General features: G+C 42.3%; 1 protein-coding gene across 1 annotated transcript in view; it reads right to left on the bottom strand.

Annotated features, from left to right (window-relative positions):
* LOC130297752 (myosin-1B) overlaps positions 1 to 18,360 on the bottom strand; it is a 33,669-nt gene that overhangs the window by 1,816 nt on the left and 13,493 nt on the right. Inside the window, exons 9-36 of the mRNA XM_056550609.1 lie at positions 12,232 to 12,335; positions 11,652 to 11,790; positions 11,259 to 11,377; positions 9,910 to 10,059; positions 9,629 to 9,799; positions 9,187 to 9,496; positions 8,997 to 9,064; positions 8,718 to 8,805; positions 8,509 to 8,626; positions 8,130 to 8,253; positions 7,911 to 8,047; positions 7,571 to 7,826; positions 6,593 to 6,835; positions 6,308 to 6,484; positions 6,078 to 6,223; positions 5,871 to 5,961; positions 5,388 to 5,777; positions 4,173 to 4,299; positions 3,899 to 4,017; positions 3,043 to 3,239; positions 2,578 to 2,761; positions 2,298 to 2,463; positions 1,826 to 1,950; positions 1,419 to 1,727; positions 1,129 to 1,332; positions 878 to 1,003; positions 588 to 758; positions 405 to 509 (exon numbers count right to left, since the gene is read on the bottom strand). Of these exons, the coding sequence (XP_056406584.1) occupies positions 405 to 509; positions 588 to 758; positions 878 to 1,003; positions 1,129 to 1,332; positions 1,419 to 1,727; positions 1,826 to 1,950; positions 2,298 to 2,463; positions 2,578 to 2,761; positions 3,043 to 3,239; positions 3,899 to 4,017; positions 4,173 to 4,299; positions 5,388 to 5,777; positions 5,871 to 5,961; positions 6,078 to 6,223; positions 6,308 to 6,484; positions 6,593 to 6,835; positions 7,571 to 7,826; positions 7,911 to 8,047; positions 8,130 to 8,253; positions 8,509 to 8,626; positions 8,718 to 8,805; positions 8,997 to 9,064; positions 9,187 to 9,496; positions 9,629 to 9,799; positions 9,910 to 10,059; positions 11,259 to 11,377; positions 11,652 to 11,790; positions 12,232 to 12,335 (4,664 nt within the window). The remainder of the gene's footprint in view (positions 1 to 404; positions 510 to 587; positions 759 to 877; positions 1,004 to 1,128; positions 1,333 to 1,418; positions 1,728 to 1,825; positions 1,951 to 2,297; positions 2,464 to 2,577; positions 2,762 to 3,042; positions 3,240 to 3,898; positions 4,018 to 4,172; positions 4,300 to 5,387; positions 5,778 to 5,870; positions 5,962 to 6,077; positions 6,224 to 6,307; positions 6,485 to 6,592; positions 6,836 to 7,570; positions 7,827 to 7,910; positions 8,048 to 8,129; positions 8,254 to 8,508; positions 8,627 to 8,717; positions 8,806 to 8,996; positions 9,065 to 9,186; positions 9,497 to 9,628; positions 9,800 to 9,909; positions 10,060 to 11,258; positions 11,378 to 11,651; positions 11,791 to 12,231; positions 12,336 to 18,360) is intronic.

Below are 18,360 nucleotides of genomic sequence, written 5' to 3'. Positions count from 1 at the left end.
AACCGAGCTGAAGAGAAAAAGTTGTACTATAGTGAAAAGTGCCGTCTGTTTTTTTCTGACTGGGTCATAAGTAAGAGAAGTCACATATTAGTATAATAAGTCTTATAGTTCCCAGTTCACAATTTTGTATCTAATGATCGATGTTCTCTTAAAGGGGGACGCCTCTGCTCAGCGTTTGGAACTGTTCCGAATGCTGGAGCCGAGAGCTCGTTACGTCATTGCCACGCCCCTCCCGACATCACTCCCCACCCCTCAATGCAAGTCTATGGGAGGGGGCGGGGTGTGGTGTCAGGAGGGGCGGAGCTATGACGTCACAAGCTCCCGACGCCGGCTTCCAAACGCTGAGCAGCGGAGTACCCTTTTAATTGTAGTATATTACATAACTCCCTCTACGCCCTCCTTACCTGGTATGTGAGCTCCTTTACACGTCTCTCATATTTCCGAACACCTTTAATGGCTTCTGTGCTGCGTTTCTGCTCACTGTCAAGCTCATTTTCAAGCTCTCTCACCTAGAAGACAAAGAATAGAAATTTTATATTAAAAATTTGCTAAACCTTTGTTGAGTCTCTTAAGTTCTTCTTACGTACTCTGGCCTCCAATTTTTGGAGTTGCTTCTTTCCTCCTTTAAGAGCCAGCTGTTCAGCCTCATCCAGACGAAGCTGGAGATCTTTCACAGTCTGGTCAAGGTTCTTCTTCATCCTCTCAAGATGTGCGCTGGTATCTTGTTCCTTCTTCAGTTCTTCAGCCATCATGGCCGCCTAGAAGTACAGATATATTATAAACAAATAAATTAAACCAAAGCATAAAACTGGCATGTTATAGATCTGTATTTTATCTCACTAGAGATGACAAATCCCTAGATATCCTATTTACTTACATCAGTGATTGCTTTCTTAGCCTTCTCTTCTGCGTTCCGAGCTTCCTGTATGGCTTCCTCGACCTCTGACTGCATTTGAGCAAGGTCGGTCTCAAGCTTCTTCTTTGTGTTAATCAAGCTTGTGTTCTGTAAAAAAGGAATAGGTTGGTCGATATTCTGATAATATTTAACCAAACCATTTGCCACCCCCTTTTCTGATGGCTTCCACTCATTCATCTTCTAAGTCTTGCTTGGGATCACATATTCGGTACCTGTGAGTGCAGGAGTTGGACGCGTTCACTTGCATCCAGCAGCTCTTGTTCAGCAACTTTCCTGCTCCTCTCAGTCTGTTCCAGAGCCGCCCTAATTTCTTCAATCTCGGCTTGCATGAGGTTCGCTCTGCGTTCCACCATAGCCAGCTGTTCTTTCAGATCTTCATTGGACCTGAGGGAGTCATCCAGATGAATTTGGACATCCTGCAGAAAGGAGTCAGAATGAAGGCAAATTAAAGTCACTGGTTTGCCAAATAACATCACCAGTATTGGAATATTTAGCCGTCTACCTTAAGCAAGCCCTGAACATTTCTCAGTTGCTTTTGAGATTCTGCAGCTTGGCGGTTGGCGTGGCTCAACTGGACTTCCATTTCATTCAAGTCTCCTTCCATTTTCTTCTTTAGCCTAAGAGCATCATTTCGGCTTCTGATTTCGGCATCCAAGGTGCTCTGCATGGAGTCGACAATCCTGACATGGTTCCTTTTCAGTTGGTCAATTTCTTCATCTTTCTCTGCAATCTTCCTGTCTATCTCAGATTTCACTTGGGTGAGCTCCAGCTGGATTCGGAGGATCTTTCCTTCTTCATGTTCAAGAGATGCCTGTAAGAAGAAGAAGAAAGCAGCACAATATTGGAGTGAATTTTCTATTATTTTAGCTATGCAGTACCTTGGTATATTACTTTTTACAAACAAAATACCTCTGCTTCCTCCAGTGCTGTCTGGACCTCAATCTTCTCTTGCTCAATTAGCTTTTTGGCCTTTTCTACTTCATGAAGAGCCTTTGAAACTTCTGATACTTGTTCAGTAAGGTCTGAAATCTCCTCTGCAGGATAAGGAAGAGTCATTGGTGTCAACCAAATTGGTGTCATCCCCATCACATTATTCATGGTCTCTAAAGAAACTCTCCAAGACTGCTATGTACAGTATTTAGATTAACTATGGAAGTCCTGGATTATAGCAATCTAAAATGGAGCTACAACCTTAGAGAAGCTGTGTCCTAAAACGAGTTCTCCATTTTTGTATTAAGTCCTGGACTTGAGCAACATTTCTTTACACCTTTCTACTATTTCACAATTAATAGTAGGACACGTTTTAAGACTTTTAAGGAAGTAAGCACGTTAAGTTCTGACTATGTTTATAACACATTTATACAATAAAATAAGTTATTACGCTGCAAGTTCTTGTTCTCTCGTTTGATGGTCTCCAAGTGGTCCATGGACTCTTCATAGGCATTCTTCATCTTGAACAGCTCGGTGCTCAGAGAACGCGCCTCCTTCAGAGAAGATTCAAGCTCTGCTTGCGTCTCCTCATATTTCTGCTTCCATTCAGCCAAAACCTATAGTGCATGAAAGAAAAAGAATCAAACATTTTACAGAAATATTATGATGGAATTCAAACACAAAAACATTTGGTTTCCCCTAAAAGTTCAGAAACATGTACAATGTGACACCTTATCAAAGTTCTTCTGCTTCTTATCTAGGGCAGCGCAGGCGGCATTGGACCTCTCCACATCCACCATCAGATCCTCGACTTCATTCTGCAACCTCTGCTTGGTCTTCTCCAGGGATGCACACTTAGAATTCACAGCCTCAATGTGCTCCTCAGCCTCTTGTAGTCTTTGGGCCAGTTTCTTCCTGGAGTATCATGGATATGTGCATGTTACTTTTCTATTTACAACTTTGACTTATTATTGTACTATGCTTTATTACATTACTTTGAGAAATATGGATCTATTCCTATTTTTAAAGAGCTTCCATCATATAGACCCTAGAAGAAGCTAGTTTTGTTATTCTAGCTCGGTATGGTGGCATTAGTTTTGTTATTCTAGCTCGGTATGGTGGCATTAGTTTTGTTATTCTAGCTCAGTATGGTGGCATTAGGCATTACAAAAGACACCTACTACCCAGAAACCTACTTAGCTTCTTCCAGCTCCTCTGTACGTTGGATGGCATCAGTCTCATATTTTGTTCGCCATTGGGCAACTTCACCGTTGGCCTTGGACAAAGCACGTTGAAGTTCAGCTTTTGCCTCTTGCTCCTCTTCATATTGTTCCCTCAATAAGTCGCAGTCATGACGGGAAGACTGCAAACCATGTGCAAGTGCATTCTTGGCCTATAAAACAAAAAGAAACAGAACATTACTACTGTTTCCTTAAAAAGTACCTAGCAACATGTCAAAGTTTTGATTAGCGGGGTCTAAGTGTTCAGACCCAAGCCAATCAAGAGGACAAGTTGGTAGAAGACCATGCGGCTGCGGGCTCCTCTCCCTGCTCCGTGTCATGTCATCAAGACATGCTCGGTGGAGGTCTGCACACTCAGACCCCAACCAATCAAAACTTTTGACATGTGGCTAGTGGCAGCGCCCATTTAAAAGTAAAAAATGTTTTTATTTTTTTTGGACAATCCCTACTTGTTCGAATGGCCCCTTCATAATAAGATGGCCACAAACCATCCCCCTGCTTTGAATCACAGGAATCAGCTATAAGATATGGGAACCCTTGTATTAACTGTTCAATTTTCAAACAGCACCACTGCAGGGGAACTTAAGTATTACATAGTGCTGATTTCATACATAGGGATGTCTGCAATGTCAATGAGGTCTTCTAATGCAGAACAGGACAGGTCCTCTAGAGTGAGAGAATCTTTGTAATTGGTCTCCATTACTACATCAAGGACAACAACACCCAGCATAACCCTTCACCTTTTTCTGTAACCACCACAATTCCATATCATCTTAAAATAACATATATAAGATATTCCTATATCACACACCTTGGTCTCCTCCTCCAGTTGCCTCTTAAGTTCTTCAATTTGCTGGGTGAAGGCCTGTTTGCCTCTAGAGAGTTGAGTGATAAGGGCATCTCTTTCATCCAGTTGGCGAGAGTACTCACCTTTACAAAAAATATATATCCATTACTAATCAAAAAAGAAGCAGTGGACGTTCATTCAATTTACATAAAGTGGCTGAAGAGAAGAGCTGTGTAGAGACCAGAATAGTAGGGGTCTTTGTCACCTAGAGCAAAAAGGACTCTTCAACCACACTCACCATTTTCAGTCTGTAGTCGGGCTCTTTGAGCACTAATATCATTGATATGTCTTTGGTGTTCTTCTTCTTTGCTCTTTAGTTCACTCAACTGGTCTTCAAGGGTGCGGCAGATCTTTTCAAAGTTGGCCTGCACATATAACAATGTAGAGTATCGGACTGGGTCAGTATCTGCTCAACACTTTAAGTCAAAAACTATAATTTAACAAACTGCACTTTTTTTGTGTTTTTGATCCTCTAAACACAATGATGAAATTACTGGTATTTAAGAAGAGATGGTCAATGAATTGGAGGATGTCTTATTGATGTGTAGTTCCACATATACTTAAGGCCATAAACTATAAATCAAAGTTAGCCAAATTCAATGATCTGGACAGAGGGGCCTGGAAGAGGAAAGAGGGTTATGAAGGAGGAAAGAGGGTTATGAAAGAGGAAAGAAGGTCATGATGAAGAAAAGAGGGACATGAAGGAGGACAGAGGATTGTGAAAGATTCTGGAGGTGGACAAAGGAGTCTGGAGAAGGACAGAAGGTCCTGAAGGAGGAGAACAGAGGGGTCTGGAGGACTGAGGAGTCTGGAGAAGCACAGAGGGGCCTGGAGGCGGAGGGCAGTGGGGTCTGGAGGACAGAGATGTAGGTATCTAGAGGACAGAGGGGCATTGGGTTTTGAAGGAAAGAGGGGCATGGGGTCTGGAGGACAGAGGGGCATTCATAGAACAGAGGATTATGAAGGGGACAGAGGAGTCTGGAGAAGGACATATGGGTCTGGAGAAGGACAGAGGGGTCTGAAGAAGGAGGAGGACAGTGGGGTCTGGAGGACAGAGGAGTCTGGAGAAAGACAGTGGGGTCTGGAGGACAGAGGTGTAGGTATTTGGAGGATAGAGGGGCATGGGGTCTGGAGGACAGAGGAGCATTCATGGAACAGAGGATTATGAAGGGGACAAAGCAGTTTGACCAGCTTTCTCTACCCAACAGACATTGAAGGTGTATGGGCACATAGGTGCTGGTATAGGTATTGATATAGATATTGGATAGTGCTGACAACAATGGCTACTTGTTCAGCTGTAACAGCTTTCTTTGAACATGGTACCATTGGAAAGCCACAATCAAATCAGGACACTATAGGAAGAGGTTGTCCTTGTGTGGCCATCACATCATAACCATGAATGATAATAACTTTGGCTATTCTTACAGTGATCTTGATTTTACTATTGTCCTACCTTTGCTTTGGAGACAGATTCTAAGTTGCTGGCCAGGTCATCAATCTCCATCTTGAGTTCACTCTTCTCCTTTTCCAGCTTCTGTTTGACTCGCTGCAGACTATCAAGTTGTTCCCCAAGCTCAGCCGTACTGTCGGCATGCTTCTTACGGAGAGCGGCGGCAGTGGCTTCATGTTGTAAGGTTGCTTCTTCCAGGTCACGTCTCATCTTCTGGAATTCAGCCTCACGCTTCTTGTTCATCTCGATCTGAACAGAGGTTGCACCACCAGCTTCTTCCAGGCGTTCGCTGATCTCTTCAAGCTCTCTTGAGAGGTCTGAACGTTGTTTCTCAGCCTTGGCACGAGATGCACGCTCTGCCTCAATTTCTTCCTCCAGTTCCTCAATACGAGCCTTGGAATTAAATGGAAATATTTCCAATGATAATCTTGTCCCTATAACTTTTTAGGAAAACGGCGTGGTGTACTGTAGCCAAGCCAACTATACCTGTAATTCTTTAATCTTCTTCTGCAACTGAGCACCAAGTAGCTGTTCATCCTCAATTTTGCTTGCATAATGGCTCATCTCAAAATCTTTCCTACAATGAAATGATATATGGGTTAGACTCACAACTCCTCACATTCCCCCATCAATATAAGGTTTATATAAGATTATGATGACCATAACCAGATCTTGTAATTGGTGGGCACTTACTTTTTAAGTTTTTCATCCAACTGCTGTCTATCATTTTCTAGATCCATTAGGGTTTCTTGGGCTAATTTAAGATCCCCCTCCAGTTTTCTCTTGGATCTTTCCAGGTCCATGCGCAGTTTCTTTTCTTGTTCCAGAGATCCCTCAAGCTGGGAGAAAGGAAATACATCTTAGCAAACCAATTATAAATTCTTTGCTCCGTATACAATTGTAAGACTTCCTAAACTACTCACATCGTCCACTTGCTGCTCTAGCTTGGTCTTTGCTTTGGTCAGAGTGTTCACTTTGTCTTCTTCTGTCTGGAGGTCATCGAGAGTTTGTTGGTGGGCTTCTTGCAGAGCTTTCTTCTCTTTGGTTAGTTTGGCAATGCTCTCATCCAAGACAGCCATCTCTTCTGTGAGGTTTTTAACCTTTTGAGAAGAAGAAAACAAAGGCAATTCCATCATGGATTCACACTGAGTCAATAAAACATAGGACAAAACAATTTTGCAGCTTGGCATAGTTTGTAGATCTCTTGCCTTGTTTTCTGTGGCATGTTTCTCCTTTTCAACTTTGGCCAAGGTCAGCTCAAGATCATCAATGTCCTTCTTCAGCTCGGAGCACTCGTCCTCCAGTTTCCTCTTCTTGGCGGTCAGCTCAGCGTTGGACTCTTCCTCGTCCTCCAGCCTTTCGTTCAGCTCTTTGATCTTGGCCTCGAGTTGGATCTTACTCTTTATCAGCTGATCGCACCTCTCCTCTGCATCTGACAAGCTCTCTGATTCCTGGTGGTTAAAACAGAGTTAACAGCAATTATTACACATAGGCTTTGTTACATGGTCATCTTCCTATCACCCAAGTGAATAAAAAACATCTGCATGCCATAAACAAAACGCACAAGGATGTGGCCTATTGCAAGCATTTTCCTTTAGGAAACTTTCCCTTTTGGGCCAGAAGAATTTGGGGATCAATAGCTACAGAAGCAAGATCTTGCTCCTGGCTTCCACCTGGGCTGCCTACTCAGTGTCCACCAAGGAGTTGTAAATCAAGTATGGCCTCCTCTGATGGGAAGCTGGGGGGCTAGGGTTGCATAACCTGATGTTAACACACAAGAAGGCTTTGGACTCTGGTGCCAGGGATAAACAAATATGGACCGTGAATAGTAGAATAAAAAATAAATAAATAAGGATGTGTGTCGTGAAAATAGCCCAGCCGAAAATGAGAAAATGTCATCATATTGTCTAGCCAGAAGGCTGAAGTATGTTCATTGTGCCATGATTTATTGGGCTTCAATCCCTAGTAAGTTCAGGCCCACAAAATCCCCCATTTCTGGGGTACCAGTATACATCAGGCTTTCAAAAGGCTTCCATCAAGAGGCAACCCAGAATGTAGCCTCTCTTCATATATGTACCATCCATTACCATCAGCCCCAGCCTAAGCCAGTTATATCAACAGAACCTACACTTTATTAATTATATAGAAATAAGAGCGCTGTTTGAGATATCTGACATCAGACTCACAGACTGGACTTGCAGCTGCAGGTCGTTCTTCTCCTGCAGAACTTTCACCATCTTCTCCTCCAGCGCCTTCCTTTTGGCTTCTGACTTGGCCAGAGCCTCCTTTGTCTTTGCAAACTCCTCTTTCATTGTTGCCATCTCTTTCTCAGACTCGGCACTCTTCAGAAGAGGCTTGATCTTAAAGTAGAGCTTCATCCATGGCCAGTGTTTGACGTTCATGAATGCACGGATGTTGTACTGAATGCTGAAGATGGCTTCCCTGCAAGTTACATGAAATGGAACATTTAATGAGATTTGAACATATTTATTTCCACAAAGCCCTTAGAACAGATTTAGTTAATACCTTCTTTCCATCATCTTCTTGAATTCTACCCTCATGAGATATCTTCTGCACATGGCTTGAGTACGAGTGATGACTTGGGCCAGTCTGTCATCTCGCATCTCCTCCAGCGTCCCCAGTAGGCCAGCTTTGAAGAATACCTTAAAGTGGTACACATAACTTTGTAACACAGAGATGAATAAATAGTATGTGTAAACAATATATAAAGATGCAAATATTCACCTTTGTGTGTCCAAATTTGTATTGTGTGTGGTCAATCTCGATGGACCCAAGAAGTTTCTCAGAAGCTTTCTTGCTGTCAATGAACTGACCTTCTGGAATAGCACTGGCATTTAAGATCTTGTATCTATTAAAATGGGATAAAGTGCATGGATGAGTTGAAAATTTTTGCAAAAACTGTTTCATAAGATGGTCACCAAATTGAGGGAAAATTATAGGGTACTTTACACACAATCAGTATATTTCGGAAATTTTTGAGGAATCCAGAGGACATAAATGACACTTGTAGAATGAAATAATACATAGGCTTAGCAGCTTGGTGAGAACTAAATCCAAGTAATTTAATGGTTTAATATTGCTGTCTATTAACACACATGTATACCTTTGCTTAAAGTCACCGTACAGGATTCTGCTTGGAAAACCCTTTCGGCAAATTCTAATTCCTTCCAGTACCCCATTACACCTCAGCTGATGCAACACCAGCTCATGTTCCATGGCACCTTTTGAAAAAACAAAGAATATTTTGCACATTAGGAGAGGAGTCTGGCACAGCATTTTGGAGATTTTGTACCAAGTCCTTGGGGACCCTACCTGGAGTTTTGGTCTCATTGGGGATAATGCAGCGTACAAAGTGAGGGTGAGTCGTTCTAAGATTGCTCATCAGTTTGTTTAAGTTCTCCTATAACGTGAAAAGTAAAACCTGTTAGGAACTGATATCACCACATTTTGCATTTCATATGGAAAGTTTATTGGTTTAGTAAAATTGGTGTTGGTAAAAGATGTGATAGAATATGGGTAAGATATATGGGTTCAGTAAAGGGCATAGTATAGTCTGTATAATGTAGTAGGACATAGTAATATGGCGCATACCCTGAAAAGAGCAGACACAGTCTGAAAAGAGGAACCCTTCTTCTTGGCACCTTTCTTTGCTCCACCCTCTGGGGGTTAAAAAAAGACAATTATTTCAGCTACGTCTACATTGACCTTCCATAAAGGTGCAACTTAAAGCCCATAGACTGATGCTTTGCTTTATGTGCACTTAGACTACATTTTTACTCACCTGCTTCAGTTGCTGCATAGCTAGAGAACAGGTATGATAAGGTTTTCATAGAGGATTTCTGGTAGAGCCCAATGACGGTCTCATTCAAGGGGTCCTTGTTCTTGTCAAGCCAGCCAGTGATGTTGTAGTCCACAGTACCAGCATAGTGCACCAAGGAGAAGTGAGCCTCCGCTTTGCCTTTGGCCGGCTTTGGCTTCTGGAAGTTGTTGGACTTGCCAAGATGTTGATCATAAAGCTTGTTCTTAAAGGAAACGTCTGTCGCCTTGGGAAACATGCACTCCTCCTCAAGGATGGAGAAGATGCCCATTGGCTGTGTAAAACATGGATAATAGGTTTGATCAGCATTTACTTTAGTTATTACAACTGAAAAATATTTAGCCATTCAAGATGACCATATCCGTATAAGAAGATAAGGATAAAAACTCCAGAATACAAAATATACCTTCTCAATAAGCTCAATGCAGGCGGCCAGGTCCATACCGAAGTCGATGAATGTCCACTCAATTCCTTCCTTCTTGTATTCCTCTTGTTCCAGCACAAACATGTGGTGGTTGAAGAACTGTTGCAGTTTTTCATTGGTGAAGTTGATGCAGAGTTGTTCCAAGCTGTTGTACTGTATATATATATATATATATATATATAATGAGACAATCAATTGCCAGTTCCAGCTAAGATATAGTCACAGTTCATGGATTGTGTTGACCGATTGGCCCAAGAACTTACATCAAAGATCTCAAACCCAGCGATATCCAGGACACCGATGAAGAACTGTCTTGGCTGTTTTGTGTCCAGCTGCTCATTGATACGTGTAACCATCCATAAGAACATCTTTTCATAGACGGCCTTGCCCAAGGCACCAACATTGTTGTACACCTGGGCAATGAAGTAAAGACCAAAATCAACCTTCACCGAGTCAATGCTAGGTATTCCTTCTAGTATTTGCTCGGCTGAATGGGGAGAGAGGAGAAATTTGCTGCCAGACTCCTGTGTCCAACCCTTCTCTTCAATGACATTTGATTTTAGAGGGTTCAGAGACCCCCATGCAGACCTCCCACTAAAATCAGCATGCTTGGCTGACGTGTATTTAATGTGCATGCGTGTAGCCTAATAACAGTCTTCTGTTCAGCTTAGCCAATCATGCATGGGGAGAAACCTGCTGCCAAACTCCATAGCAGTGGCTTATCTGAGTTGAAGTCTAACTTTCCCAGCCATCCTTTCCCTAGCATCGGCCATTGCAGTAGACTCAGAAGGATACTATATACAATGGATGGCTGTTTATTAGTCCTTCTATACAGACTCACAAACATGATTAATCAATAGGATCAAATGGGTCAATCAATTTCTGAGACATTCAGTGGCAAATAGGATAGTCTTCTGCTTGATCTTTGGAGTCCATAAAGTACATTGGACAAGTGTATGCTAAACCTGACAATTTGGAAGATGTTAAGGGAAAAAAGAATGGAAATGTTGGATTTCAACTACACGATTTTTTCATTCTTGGGGAAATATAATCTGCCACAACAGGAGTTTGGAGGAGGGCAGAAGAGTTTAGAGGGGGTCTGGAGGGGGATAGAGGTGTCTGGAGGGGGACAGAGGAGTCTGGAGAAGGACAGAGATGTCTGGAGGGGATCAGAGGAGCCTGGAGGGGTCAGAGGGGTCTGGAGGGGAACAGAGGGGTCTGGAGGAGGACAGAGGAGTTTGGTGGAGGACAGATGAGTCTGGAGGAGGACAGAGGGGTCTGGAGGGAGACAGAGGAGTCTGGAGGGGGACAGAGGAGTCTGGAGGAGGACAGAGGAGTCTGAAGGAGGACACAGGAGTCTGAAGGAGGACACAGGAGTCTGAAGGAGGACACAGGAGTCTGGAGGAGGAGGACAGAGGAGTCTGGAGGAGGTCAGAGGAGTCTGGAGGAGGACAGAGGAGCCTGGAGGAGGACAGAGGAACCTTTAGGGGTCTGGAGGGAGACAGAGGAGTCTGGAGGGAGACAGAGGAGTCTGGAGGAAGACAGAGGAGTCTGGAGGAAGACAGAGGAGTTTGGACAGGACAGAGGGGTCTGGAGAGGACAGAGGGGTCACCTGCTGCACAGTTTGGCCTTTGGTGACATATTCATTCCCAACTTTGACTCTGGGATAGCAAAGGGCTTTCAGGAGATCTGAAGAGTTCAGGTTCATCAAGTAGGCGGCCTTGTCAGCAACTGGGAGAACACAGAAAAATATTTTATGGTTATAACAAAACAATATGATATGCCAAGAGCGGAAAAGGCTGCTGCACTACCACCTATGGCCAGGAGTCAGAACGAGCCATCCATGAAGTCTGTAGAATGTGTAGATTTGTACTATTTTACATGAGGGGTCATTGATATGAGGGTTCATTGATATGGTGGGGTCATTGATATAAGGGAGTCATTGATATGAGGGTTCATTGATATGGGGGGTCATTGAATTTCGGCAATTATTTCATCCTCTCACCTTCTGTGCCGTCGGGTTCGGCCTGCTCCTCTCTTTGCTTCTGCTTGAACTTCATGTTACCATAATGCAATACGGCCCCTGTTAGCTTGTAGATGGAGACCTTTTCCTCAGCCGTGAATCCCAGAATATCAATAGCGCTCTGCGGGTTAACACATCACAGTCACTTACCCCTCGGCTCTGGATCTGTCTGTTAGAATCACAATAGGCTGTTTTGTATTAGATATTTTTTTCTTGCTGCTGCATTTTTATTAGTAAGTCCTACAGTTTAAAGCGTTTGTCTCTCTCACTCCGGATCCCTCTCTATAATGAAGAAGAAAGAGTGTTTCCCATTCTGGAGGACTGAAGCTCTCCTAGTATTATATATCATTTAAATTGCTGCCTTGTAATACCACGATTTCTCCTGCAGAGGCCACTGAAGGGGGGAAATTTCTGGCTGGCGGTAGCCCAACAGCTTATTTTATTGGGGCGGCCATACTGACAACCCCTTTAGGTGTAAAACAAAATATTTCACTATTCCCTTATATTAAACATTGAGAACATAATTATAAAATACAAATAATTCTAATTGTGTCACACTTACATCCGTGGCCATCAGCTCGTCAGCATCATCAATGCTAGCCACGGAGATTTCACCTTGGCTGACAAATGGGAAGTCGTAGGGGTTGGTTGTGATCAAAAGCATTTCTACGGAGAAAAACAAGAGATTGATTATGTATACAGCGAGTGATATAGGTATTATACATGTCGCCATTTTTTATATTATATATATTATATTTCCAGCTGATATTGACATGAAATGTTTGCCAGATGTTGGTAACAACCCATGTAATCCAAATATACATATATACAATCCATAAATACAAAGAGAACAAAACTAATAAGATCAGGAATTATGTGTAATGATGTGAAATGACTCAGGGAAAAAGGATTGAACAAATAAAAAAGGAGGTGCAAAAGGCCTGGAAAGCCAAGACAACAGCTGAAATCTATCAGCAATTAAATAGCAATCCAGACCCTTGTCAGTGCAAATTACTATCAGACGTTCAGTCCCAATTGATGGTTACAAAAAGGACTCATTACACAGGACACTCATGGTGGGGTAAAGTCACACAAGACACATCTCATGGAGGAGAAAAGTCACACAAGACGCATCTCATGGAGGAGAAAAGTCACACAAGACACATCCCATGGTGGGGAAAAGTCACACGACACATCTCATGATGGAGAAAAGTCACACAAGACACATCTCATGGTGGAAAAAAGTCACACAAGACACATCTCATGGTGGAGAAAAGTCACACAAGACACATCTCATGGTGGGGAATAGTCACACAAGACACATCTCATGATGGAGAAAAGTCACACAAGACACATCTCATGATGGGGAAAAGTCACACAAGACACATCTCATGATGGGGAAAAGTCACACAAGACATCTCATTATGGAGAAAAGTCACACAAGACACATCTCATTATGGAGAAAAGTCATACAAGACACATCTCATGATGGAGAAAAGTCACACGACATATCTCATGGTGGGGAAAAGTCACACAAGACACATCTCATGATGGAGAAAAGTCACACGACATATCTCATGGTGGGGAAAAGTCACACAAGACACATCTCATGATGGAGAAAAGTCACACGACATATCTCATGGTGGGGAAAAGTCACACAAGACACATCTCATGATGGAGAAAAGTCACACGACATATCTCATGGAGGAGAAAAGTCACACAAGACACAACTCATGGTGGAGAAAAGTCACACAAGACACATCTCATGATGGGGAAAAGTCACACAAGACACATCTCATGATGGGGAAAAGTCACACAAGACACATCTCATGATGGGGAAAAGTCACACAAGACACATCTCATGATGGGGAAAAGTCACACAAGACACATCTCATGATGGGGAAAAGTCACACAAGACACATCTCATGATGGGGAAAAGTCACACAAGACACATCTCATTATGGAGAAAAGTCACACAAGACACATCTCATGATGGAGAAAAGTCATACATGACACATCTCATGGAGGAGAAAAGTCACACAAGACACAACTCATGGTGGAGAAAAGTCACACAAGACACATCTCATGATGGAGAAAAGTCACACAAGACACATCTCATGATGGGGAAAAGTCACACAAGACACATCTCATGATGGGGAAAAGTCACACAAGACACATCTCATGATGGGGAAAAGTCACACAAGACACATCTCATGATGGGGAAAAGTCACACAAGACACATCTCATTATGGAGAAAAGTCACACAAGACACATCTCATGATGGAGAAAAGTCATACAAGACACATCTCATGGAGGAGAAAAGTCACACAAGACACAACTCATGGTGGAGAAAAGTCACACAAGACACATCTCATGATGGAGAAAAGTCACACGACATATCTCATGGTGGGGAAAAGACACACAAGACACATCTCATGGAGGAGAAAAGTCACACAAGACAACTCATGGTGGAGAAAAGTCACACAAGACACATCTCATGATGGAGAAAAGTCACACAAGACACATCTCATGATGGGGAAAAGTCACACAAGACACATCTCATGATGGGGAAAAGTCACACAAGACACATCTCATTATGGAGAAAAGTCACACAAGACACATCTCATGATGGAGAAAAGTCACACAAGACATGTCTCATGGTGGAGAAAAGTAACACAAGACACATCTCATGGTGGAGAAAAGTAACACAAGACACATCTCATGGTGGAGAAAAGTCACACAAGACACATCTCATGGAGGAGAAAAGTCACACAAGACACATCTCATGGAGGAGAAAAGTCACACAAGACACATCTCATGGAGGAGAAAAGTCACACAAGACACATCTCATGGTGGAGAAAAGTCACACAAGACACATCTCATGGTGGAGAAAAGTCACACAAGACACATCTCATGGTGGAGAAAAGTCACACAAGACACATCTCATGGTGGGGAAAAGTCACACAAGACACATCTCATTATGGAGAAAAGTCACAAAATACACATTTCATGGAGGATAAAAGTCACACAAGACACATCTCATGGAGGGCAAAAGTCACACAAGACACATCTCATGGTGGGGAAAAGTCACACATGACACATCTCATGGAGGGGAAAAGTAACACAAGACACATCTCATGGAGGAGAAAAGTCACACAAGACACATCTCATGGTGGAGGGAAAAGTCACACAAGACACATCTCATGGAGGGGAAAAGTCACACAAGACACATCTCAAGGAGGAGAAAAGTCACACAAGACAAATCTCATTATGGAGAAAAGTCACACAATACACATTTCATTATGGAGAAAAGTCACACAAGACACATCTCATGGTGGGGAAAAGTCACACAAGACACATCTCATGATGGAGAAAAGTCACACAAGACACATCTCATGGTGGAGAAAAGTAACACAAGACACATCTCATGGTGGAGAAAAGTAACACAAGACACATCTCATGGTGGAGAAAAGTCACACAAGACACATCTCATGGAGGAGAAAAGTCACACAAGACACATCTCATGGTGGAGAAAAGTCACACAAGACACATCTCATGGTTGGGAAAAGTCACACAAGACACATCTCATTATGGAGAAAAGTCACACAATACACATTTCATGGAGGAGAAAAGTCACACAAGACACATCTCATGGAGGGGAAAAGTCACACAAGACATCTCATGGTGGGGAAAAGTCACACATGACACATCTCATGGAGGGGAAAAGTAACACAAGACACATCTCATGGAGGAGAAAAGTCACACAAGACACATCTCATGGAGGGGAAAAGTCACACAAGACACATCTCATGGAGGAGAAAAGTCACACAAGACAAATCTCATTATGGAGAAAAGTCACACAAGACACATCTCATGGAGGAGAAAAGTCACACAAGACACATGTCATGGAGGAGAAAAGTCACACAAGACACGTCTCATGGAGGAGAAAAGTCACACAAGACACATCTCATGGAGGGGAAAAGTCACACAAGACACATCTCATGGAGGAGAAAAGTCACACAAGACACATCTCATGGAGGAGAAAAGTCACACAAGACACATCTCATGGAGGAGAAAAGTCACACAAGACACATCTCATTATGGAGAAAAGTCACACAATACACATTTCATGGAGGAGAAAAGTCACACAAGACACATCTCATGGAGGGGAAAAGTCACAAGACACATCTCATGGTGGAGAAAAGTCACACAATACACATTTCATGGAGGAGAAAAGTCACACAAGACACATCTCATGGTGGAGAAAAGTCACACAAGACACATCTCATGGTGGAGAAAAGTCACACAAGACACATCTCACGGTGGGGAAAAGTCACACAAGACACATCTCATTATGGAGAAAAGTCACACAATACACATTTCATGGAGGAGAAAAGTCACACAAGACACATTTCATGGAGGAGAAAAGTCACACAAGACACATCTCATGGAGGAGAAAAGTCACACAAGACACATCTCATGGTGGAGAAAAGTCACACAAGACACATCTCATGGTGGAGAAAAGTCACACAAGACACATCTCATGGAGGAGAAAAGTCACACAAGACACATCTCATGGAGGAGAAAAGTCACACAAGACACATCTCATGGAGGAGAAAAGTCACACAAGACACATCTCATGGTGGAGAAAAGTCACACAAGACACATCTCATGGTGGGGAAAAGTCACTAAAGACACATCTCATTATGGAGAAAAGTCATACAATACACATTTCATGGAGGAGAAAAGTCACACAAGACACATCTCATGGAGGGGAAAAGTCACACAAGACACATCTCATGGAGGGGAAAAGTCACACAAGACACATCTCATGGAGGAGAAAAGTCACACAAGACACATCTCATGGAGGGGAAAAGTCACACAAGACATCTCATGGAGGAGAAAAGTCACACAAGACAAATCTCATTATGGAGAAAAGTCACACAATACACATTTCATGGAGGAGAAAAGTCACACAAGACACATGTCATGGAGGAGAAAAGTCACACAAGACACGTCTCATGGAGGAGAAAAGTCACACAAGACACATCTCATGGAGGGGAAAAGTCACACAAGACATCTCATGGAGGAGAAAAGTCACACAAGACACATCTCATGGAGGAGAAAAGTCACACAAGACACATCTCATTATGGAGAAAAGTCACACAATACACATTTCATGGAGGAGAAAAGTCACACAAGACACATCTCATGGAGGGGAAAAGTCACACAAGACACATCTCATGGAGGAGAAAAGTCACACAAGACACATCTCATGGTGGAGAAAAGTCACACAAGACACATCTCATTATGGAGAAAAGTCACACAATACACATTTCATGGAGGAGAAAAGTCACACAAGACACATCTCATGGTGGAGAAAAGTCACACAAGACACATCTCATGGAGGGGAAAAGTCACACAAGACACATCTCATTATGGAGAAAAGTCACACAATACACATTTCATGGAGGAGAAAAGTCACACAAGACACATCTCATGGAGGGGAAAAGTCACACAAGACACATCTCATGGAGGGGAAAAGTCACACAAGACACATCTCATGGTGGGGAAAAGTCACACATGACACATCTCATGGAGGGGAAAGGTAACACAAGACATCTCATGGAGGAGAAAAGTCACACAAGACACATCTCATGGAGGGGAAAAGTCACACAAGACACATCTCATGGTGGGGAAAAGTCACACAAGACACATCTCATGGAGGAGAAAAGTCACACAAGACACATCTCATGGTGGGGAAAAGTCACCCAAGACACATCTCATGGTGGGCAAAAGTCACACAAGACACATCTCATGGAGGAGAAAAGTCACACAAGACACATCTCATGGTGGGGAAAAGTCACACAAGACATCTCATGGTGTGGAAAAGTCACACAAGACACATCTCATGGTGGAGAAAAGTTACACAAGACACATCTCATGGTGGAGAAATGTCACACAAGACACATCTCATGGAGGAGAAAAGTCATACAAGACACATCTCATGGAGGGGAAAAGTCACACAAGACACATCTCATGGTGGGGAAAAGTCACACAAGACACATCTCATGGTGGGGAAAAGTCACACAAGACACAACTCATGGTGGGGAAAAGCAAAGAGCCGTCTCCAGACCTTCACAGCCTAATTGCTGTAAAACATAACAATGGCGTTCAGGAGATGGAGCCCCCAGAACAATGCAGGACACTTGTTTCTCCATACAGGAGGCTAAAGCCGTCATCACCAACAGAGGCTTCTGTACAAAGTATTAGAGAAATGTCAGGAGGCGTCTTCAGTATTTTTCCCCGGAGTGATTTCACATTATTACACATCATTTCTGATCTTATTAGTTTTGGTTTCTTTGTATGTATGTATTATATGTATGTATTATATGTATATATGTATGTATTATAAGTATATATGTATGTATTATATGTATTTATTTATTGTATGTATATATGTATGTATTTATTGAATGTATACATGTATTTATTTATTGTATGTATATATGTATTTATTTATTGTATGAATATATATGGATATGTATATATGGATGGGTTATATGTAATTATTTATTGTATGTATATATGTATGGATTATATGTATATATGTATTTATTATATGTATTTATTTATTGTATGTATATATGTATTTATTTATTGTATGTATATATGTATTTATTTATTGTAT

The sequence above is a fragment of the Hyla sarda genome, chromosome 13, assembly GCF_029499605.1.
Source record: "Hyla sarda isolate aHylSar1 chromosome 13, aHylSar1.hap1, whole genome shotgun sequence".
Taxonomy (NCBI): domain Eukaryota; kingdom Metazoa; phylum Chordata; class Amphibia; order Anura; family Hylidae; genus Hyla; species Hyla sarda.
Note: the sequence above shows the minus strand (reverse complement) of the source record. Positions and strands in the feature narration are given on the sequence as shown.